General features: G+C 44.0%; 1 protein-coding gene across 1 annotated transcript in view; it reads right to left on the bottom strand.

Moving 5' to 3' along the window:
• Positions 1–8496, bottom strand: part of LOC133650454 (voltage-gated potassium channel subunit beta-2-like) — a 193384-nt gene extending 184888 nt beyond the window's left edge. Inside the window, exon 1 of the mRNA XM_062047702.1 lies at positions 7856–8496. Within this exon, the coding sequence (XP_061903686.1) occupies positions 7856–8157 (302 nt within the window). The 5' untranslated portion in view covers positions 8158–8496. The remainder of the gene's footprint in view (positions 1–7855) is intronic.
• Between the last annotated feature and the right edge of the window lie 37 nt (positions 8497–8533).

Below are 8533 nucleotides of genomic sequence, written 5' to 3'. Positions count from 1 at the left end.
GAGTCGCCAGTTTTTTACTGTAGAATCTACTCATTTTTAATTTGTATTACTGTAAATGAATATAATTTGTTTTTTTTCAGTAAAATTCTGGCAACTGAGTTGCCAGATTTTACCATAAAATCTGCAATTGTTTTTACAGTACATTACTGTAAATGTAAAAACGGTACCACTGTTATTTTTATGGTGTCATGACGTGGATCTTTACGCAGCTTGCTGCGTGATTTGTTCTCCCAGGATGCAAACGGACTTGACCGGACAAGGCTTGCAGGTAAAAACATGATTTAATCTTTCTATAACTACAAAGGGGTACAAACAAAAGGCGCTCACAAGGCGGAGGCACAAACTTGGCGCAGGAAACAAAAACTAACACTTAGGGTAAACTATGGACATGGCAAAACAAAAGGTCGCTAACTGTGACATGAATAGACAAAAACTTACTTGACAAGGCATGAACCATGAAACGAACAATAGCAAGAATTCCAGCATGAAAAGATCATCAATAGAGCAAATCCAGAGTAATGTCGCCAGACCGACTAACTGGCAACGACAGGCTTAAATAGTAGGCTGCGAATCTTTGGGTGTCCCACGATTCGATTCAATATCGATTCTTGGGGTCACGATTCGATTATGAATCGATTTTTTCGATTACAACGCGATTCTCGATTCAAAAACGATTTTTTTCCGATTCAAAACAGTTCTCTATTCATTCAATACATAGGATTTCAGCAGGATCTACCCCAGTCTGCTGACATGCAAGCAGAGTAGTAGATTTTTGTAAAAAGCTTTTATAATTGTAAAGGACAATGTTTTATCAACTGATTGCAATAATGTAAATTTGTTTTAACTATTAAATGAACCAAAAATATGACTTATTTTATCTTTGTGAAAATATTGGACACAGTGTGTTGTCAAGCTTATGAGATGCGATACAAATGTAAGCCACTGTGACATTATTGATCTTTTTTTTTTTATAAATGTCTAATGATAATGTCAATGAGGGATTTTAATCACTGCTATGTTGAAATTGTTGAATCAAGTCAAAATACTTAGAGACTTCATTTCCACATCTGTCAATGCTGTTGACTCCCACCAAATTCAAAGAGTGAGCTGCACATGGAATATAGTGTATTAATGGGTTGCTTTTCTTTAAGTGAGCCTGCAACCCATTATACCTCCCTGACATGTTGCTGGCATTATCATAAGCTGCCCCCTGCAATTTGACAGCTCTAACCCTAGATTTTCCAACACAGACATGACACAGTTAGCCAAACTTTCACCTGTATGGCTAGTAATGGGCTCAAAACCCACAAAGCGTTCAACAACACTGCCCTCTTTGCTAACAAAACGGAATATGAATGTCAATTGGTCCACATGAGATAAATCTGGGGTTGAATCCACAATGATAGAGTAGTATTTGCTTGCTTGCAGTTCATCTGCTATAGCCTGTTTGGTTTTTGCACCCATCAATTCAATGAATTCCTCACAAATGGTGGAGGACAGATATGAGGTATTACCTCGACCCATCTGCCCAAACTTTCTGATGTGATCCTTTAGAAAGGGATCAAATTCAGCCAGGACCTCCAGAATACCAAGGTAGTTCCCATTGAGAGGAGACCCTAACGATTCATTTTTACCCCTAAATGCAAGGCCCCTTTCTGCAAGGAATTTAATGACTGCAACAACTCTTTGTAACACCTGCCTCCAATAGCTGCTCTCTGCCTGAAACTGTTTGAACAGGTCTGCATCAACTGTGGCACCTTTGGCGCGGTTCAAGACTGCTTGCATGCAGGTTATGTGCTCAGCACTTCGCTCATGTTCACCAAATCTTTCTGAGTGTTTCCAATCACAATAGCCTGTCACAAAAGAATGCGTTTTTGGGGAAAACAGTTTGCATGCAAAGCAGTAAACATTACCAGTAGAGGGAGAGTACATCAGCCACTCTCTTTGTACTCGTTGTCCATTGGGCAAGTGTGAAGTAAAATGTTCATTGTTTAGGCATCGGGTTTTGCCTCCTAGCCCATTGTTCCTCACAGAAGCTGGATAATGGCTGTGACGGTTGTGAAATGATTTTGCACCTCTTTGAATAAGAACTTCCTTCATTGACTCAGTGAGGGTCTCAGCCCATTTAGCGGGATCACTAGGTAGAGTTGTCACTGTAGATGGTGTTGAAGAAAGATTCAGCTCATTTTCTATGCTGTCCAGAGGTGCAGTGACCTCACATTCATCCGAGCAACTGGCTACTGCTGAATTGGTTGAATCATAAGCATCAGAAGCATTTGGTTCAGTGTCTACACTTGTAGTGGTCTCAGATCTTGGGAGCTACATGCTAGCTCAGGTGCATTGCTAACCTTAGCTGAATTTGCAGTAGCATTTATAGAATTGCTTTCAGCAGATGTCTTTGTACTGAAGAAGCTGGAGATATTTGGAACACTCTCAAGTAAAACTGATTCCTTTTTTTCTTTTCTTGCTGAATTTTTTTTCTAGCTCCTCCACTTAAACGTTTATGATCCATATTTCCCTTCTTTCTTGCACATTGGCTCTTTGCCTATCACAACAGATAAACCAACTATGTGTGTGTGTGTGTGTGTGTGTGTGTGTGTGTGTGTGTGTGAGTTTGTTTGTGTGTTTATGATCGGTGCTGCTTCCTTCAAGTGTGTGAGGTGATTTAGAAAACTAGCAACCCAGCATCAACACTCCAAAGCAGAGAATAACAGCTTACTAGCATAGACAATTGAGAGCAGAGAATCAACTGATTCGTCTGATAGACAGCAGGAGAGCAGAGTGGTCAGTGATGATCGAATCAAGAAAATGTCTAAATGGCAAGGGAACAGACTGATTTGTACTGAGGAGAAAGAGAGAGAGAGCCAATTACAGTGAAATATATTCCAAAAGAGCCAAGTGACTAGCTGAAGGCAGGGACAAATGCCTTGGAGTGACCAACAAGAGTGCAAAGTACCAAATGGCAAAATGTGGAAAGACCAACAGGCAGATCTGCTTTTACCTCTTATCTTCACAACCAAAAAGTTGCTAAATGATGTTTTCAGTCGCTAGCCAGGTATGGCCAAAAGACGCGAAATCTAGCGGCAAAGTCGGTCATCACACTGACAGTGAAACAAATATTTTGAAAAGATAATAATTGTACACTTTGTGCACTTTAGTCTTCTATCTAAATATTTTCACAAAGGACACCAAGGCAGCTTGCTAGCTATGATGGGAGCAACAATGTCTGATAGACAGCAGGAGAGCAGAGTGGTCAGTGATGATCCAATCAAGAAAATGTCTAAATGGCAAGGGAACAGACTGATTTGTACTGAGGAGAAAGAGAGAGCCAAGTACAGTTAAATATATTCCAGAGCCAAGTGACTAACTGAAGGCAAAGACAACAGCCAGATACCTTAGCAGAGACCAACAAGAATTCAAAGTACCTAATAGCAAGATGGCGAGACCAACACAATAAATTGTATTAGGATTTAATTTATTAACGTTAATCTTAACAGCCAAAAAGTTGCTGAATAATGTTTGTAGTCGCTAGCCAGGTATGCCCAAAACAAGAGTCGCTAAACCTAGCAGCAAAGTTGCTTAATTGCAACACACTCTAGGATTCAGGGGAATTAAGGATAATAAAGATATTAATTGTACAACTTTTTGTACTTTTTTTCTAGTTTTTTGAGTCGCCAGCCATGTATGGCCAAAAGTCGCTAATTGAATGCCAACGTTGCTTAATCGCCAACACACTGGGACTCACTGAAGGACTGACTGAATAAAAAAGATAATTAAGATAATTGTGTACTTTTCTCTTCTGATATTTTCTCTAAGGACCCCAAGCTATCTGCAAGCAGCAATAATGTCTGACAGACAGGAGAGCAGAGTGGTCAGTGATGAATGCAAGGGAACAGGCTGATTTGTACTGAGGAGAAAGAGAGAGAGAGAGCCAATTACAGTGAAATATATTCCAAAAGAGCCAAGTGACTAGCTGAAGGCAGGGACAAATGCCTTGGAGTGACCAAGAAGAGTGCAAAGTACCAAATGGCAAAATGTGGGAAGACCAACAGGAAGATCTGCTTTTACCACTTATCTTCACAACCAAAAAGTCGCTAAATGATGTTTTTAGTCGCTAGCCTGGTATGGCCAAAAGACGCGAAATCTAGCGGCAAAGTCGGTCAATCACACAGTGAAACAAATAATTTTAAAAAGATAGTAATCGTACAATGTCTTGTACTTTTGTCTTCTTTCTTAATATTTCTCAAAGGACACCAAAATGTCGCTATCTGCAGGCAGCTTGCTAGCTATGATGGCAGCAACAATGTACCTTAGAGTGACTGACCAACAAGAGCTCAAAGTACCTAATGGCAAAATGTGGAGGGACAGACACAATAAATTGCATTAAGATGAAGAGAACTGTTGCTATTATTAATCTAACATCACCAGAAAGTCGCTAAATGTCACCAGCCAGGTATGGCCAAAAGTCGCTTAATTGGCCACACACAGTAACAGAGAAACTAACAAAAAAAAGATCATAAAGATAATAGTTGTACAACTGTGTGTACTTTTGTCTTCTTTCTAAATATTTTCCCAAAGGACACCAAATGTTGCTATCTGCAGGCGGGAGCGTGCCTATGTTCCCCGGGTCCTATGTTCCCCGGGTCCTATGTTCCCCGGTTGTTCCTGGGTCTTTGTATGCGACCGGGGAACTTAGGACCCTTTTTCTAAAAAGGGTCCTATGTTCCCTGCATTGTATCTGGCGAAATTGCGAAATTGTGCCCTGACCAAAACCATCCCTAAACCTAACCTGTCACAGGGCGTTGTGGAGCACTTTTTTTGGCGAAATTGTGCCCTGACCAAAACTATCCCTAAACCTAACCTGTCACAGGGCGTTGTGGAGCACTTTTTTGGCGAAATTGTGCCCTGACCAAAACCATCCCTAAACCTAACTGTCACAGGGCGTGCGGGCAGCAGATAGAGCAACTCAAACGCGAACTTCCTTCCTTCGACAACTTAAACGCGTCTCTGTCATGCGTGTCTGCGTGCGTCTTACTTAGTCGCGCATTGGAAGCAGCGGGGAACATAGAACCCTTTTCTGGAAAAAGTGTTGTACGTTCCCCGCAGCGGGGAACATAGAACCCTTTTTTTTTAAAAAGGGTCCTTAGTTCCCCGGTAGAGGGGAACATAGGACCCGGGTAACATAGGGACGGGGAACATAGGGATGACCCGCTGCAGGCAGCTTGCTAGCTATGATGGCAGCAACGATGTCTGCCAGACAGGAGAGAGTGGTCAGTGACGATCGAATCGAGAAAATGACAAAATGGGTCAAAGACCAAAAAGTTATTAACTGACAGCAGTGACAAATGTCAGACTGTAAACTTTCTCGAAAGAAAAGGACAAAATGGGAAGATGCTGATAATAACAGCAAAATGGAAAATATAAGAATTTCCAAGTAATGCTCAACTCAAGTGTGTGTGTGTGTGTGTGTGTGCGCGCGTTAAACTTCTTGTTGAATGATTTCAAATTATCTCTGAGTCTGAACTGAGGGAAAGGAAACCAAATTTTGAGCAGTCTCTCACGAGTTCAAAATACCAAATGAGGAGATTCTAAAAGAACAGACCGGTTTATGAAAGACTTGATGGGGGAGGGGCACAGCTAAGAATACTTGAGTGAGATTCTGTGATCCAAATTCGAGATAGAGCTTTTTGATAATGATAATTTGTCAGAGTAAGGTTGTGTAATCAAAATTTGAGAATGAGCTTTGTCAATCAATCAAGAATATTTGCATTAAGTTCTGTGATCAAAATTCAGAAACAACCTTTAATAATTGATAAAGAATATGTGAGTGAGGTTGTGTGATCCATCCAATTTGAGAATTAGCTTTGATAATAATGATTGAGAGCCTCTGGCCCTCTGTGGATCATGGCCGCGGGGCCAATTTTGCCTGGCCCCTTGGGGCCTCTGTGGGTCGTGGCCGCGGGGCCAAGTTGGCCTGGCCCCTTGGGGCCTCTGACCCTCTATGGATCGGGGCCAAGTTGGCCTGACCCCTCGGGGCCTCTGGCCCTCTATGGATCATGGCCGCGGGGCCAAGTTGGCCTGACCCCTTAGGACCTCAGGCCCTCTGTGGGTCGCGGCCGCGGGGCCAAGTTGACCTGGCCCCTTGGGGCCTCTTACCCTCTATGGATCGTGGCCGCGGGGCCAAGTTGACCTGGCCCCTTGGGGCCTCTGGCCTTCTGTGGCTCGCGGCCGCGGGGCCAAGTTGGCCTGGCCCTTTGGGGCCTCTGGCCTTCTGTGGGTCGTGGCCGCGGGGCCAAGTTGGCCTGGCCCCTTGGGGCCTCTGACCGTCTATGGATCGTGGCCGCGGGGCCAAGTTGACCTGGCCCCCTGGGGCCTCTGACCCTCTATGGATCGTGGCCGCGGGGCCAAGTTGGCCTGGCCCCTTGGGGCCTCTGACCGTCTATGGATCATGGCCGCGGGGCCATGTTGGCCTGGCCCCTTGGGGCCTCTGGCCCTCTGTGGGTCGCGGCCGCGGGGCCAAGTTGACCTGGCCCCTTGGGGCCTCTTACCCTCTATGGATCATGGCCGCGGGGCCAAGTTGGCCTGGCCCCTTGGGGCTTAAGATTATTATTTTTGCAAAAGTAGTTTTGCTTGGGTCGCGGCCGCGGGGCCAAGTTGGCCTGGCCCCTTGGGGCCTCTGGCCCCCTGGGCCTGGGCCCGGTAGGCCCGGTCATTAATCCACCTATGGTTATCTATATGGTTGGGTTTGAACACATGATTAGTGATCATTTGGGACTAAAATACCAAGATAATACTGCCACCTAGTGGCAAATGACTAAATGTAAAAAAAAATAAAAAAAATGTGGTGAATGTTTTATGTCATATGATCATAATAATCGTGTTTGCTTTTTCTATTACATTATCTTCATTGGATCTCATTAGATTGTGCAGATGTACTTAATTCACCGTAGATGGTTCAGATGGTAACATGCAGTTCTGGTGAATTATATATTAGGTGTTGTGTCCATGTATGTACAGTAAAACAGTATGATTCCATATTTTCATAATTTAATGATGTCATGAAAGTTTATGTGTACTACTAGACATTGGCATTATATGTCCTTAAATAGGAATTATGCATAATTTCTGCGTCTTGCAACAATTCCGGTGAGTTAAAACAAAAACAGATCCGCAGTAGCCTTTCATCCCAGAATAGCTTCACTGAGCACTTTTAAGTGAAAGATGCAAGCGTGCCAGTGCGACAAACAACTGCCTGTCAGAACATGCGTCACTGACCCCCAGGAGCGACAACACCCCCTACCCTCTTTCTCCCTTCCCAAACACCCGCCATCACCCCTGGTGATGCTGACCCTGTCAAGCTTGTCACCAGGAGGGTAGCGTGAGATCGACCATCTCTGTGGGGAGGAGGTTGGGGGCGGGCTTTGACACAAGTGATTCTCAAAAAGGCACTTTTATATTCAGGCCTGCTTTGAAATACTAGATTTTTTTCTGGGTCATTACTGGTGTCTGATATCATCATTCCTGCACCCCCACTCCTAAACACACAGTTTCTGCATCGGTCCTGCTAACTTTATGATACAACAAATTATGTATCATCATCCACAGAGGAGATTTTAAGGGCAACCATATAATTTCTAATATATTTCTATTACCCAGTAGTTGCATCAGCCACTGTATTAGATAATGCTCTGCATCACACCGGCGTGTTTCTAATATTTTTCTCCCGACCAAAAAATGAAATTCAATAAAATGCAATATACCACTAGAAAATACAACCACAATAACATTAAAAACTAACATCTGACAGTGGGAACGTTCTATTCATAGATGTCAAGCACGTGTGTGTTCTTTTTACCTGTAGGTCATGGCCGAGCGATCCACCTCACAGTCAGCCAACGAGAGGCCACATTCTCTGAGGTAGAGCTCCAGTCGACGCCGCTCCACCAGCCTGTGCGCCGCTTCCAGGATCTGAGAAGCCAAGGCCACGGACTCCGTTTTCTGGTCCGGGCTGGTCTTGCTACTTCGGGCACCGCCAGCCTTAGCCACAATACTCCCCGAGGAGGACGACGCTTTGGGCTTCTTACTGATGCCATAGAGGTCCTCCACTGAGTACTTGCCTCCCTTGCCTCCTCCAGTGCCACCTCGGCTCGCAAACATCGTTATCCTGAATCAAAATGCTGGAACAAATCAAACGTATCAGCTACTTAAGACAATAGCAGCTTGTAAACCAGAACAAGGCGGTGCTATTTTGATGAAGATTCATTGAGATTTGAGGATGGCAGGCATCAAATTGTCTGCAAGGAAGCACTTAAAGGCCCTGCAAAACATCAAAAAGTAATGGCTTTCTTCTCTGTGGCGTCTAAAACTAAAACAAAACAAAGCCGGCCCTAACCTGTCAGCGCCAAACAATGACTCCTCATGATGTGAGGTGCCTCTTTGAGTAAAAAATGGATCGGAATAAAAGCAATCTGCATCTTTCGCTCTTGATCTCCCAAAGGAGGGACACCGGGGGATTTGTGCTGAAGCCCCAGCA

This window comes from Entelurus aequoreus, linkage group LG05, assembly GCF_033978785.1.
Source record: "Entelurus aequoreus isolate RoL-2023_Sb linkage group LG05, RoL_Eaeq_v1.1, whole genome shotgun sequence".
Classification (NCBI taxonomy): Eukaryota; Metazoa; Chordata; class Actinopteri; order Syngnathiformes; family Syngnathidae; genus Entelurus; species Entelurus aequoreus.
Note: the sequence above shows the minus strand (reverse complement) of the source record. Positions and strands in the feature narration are given on the sequence as shown.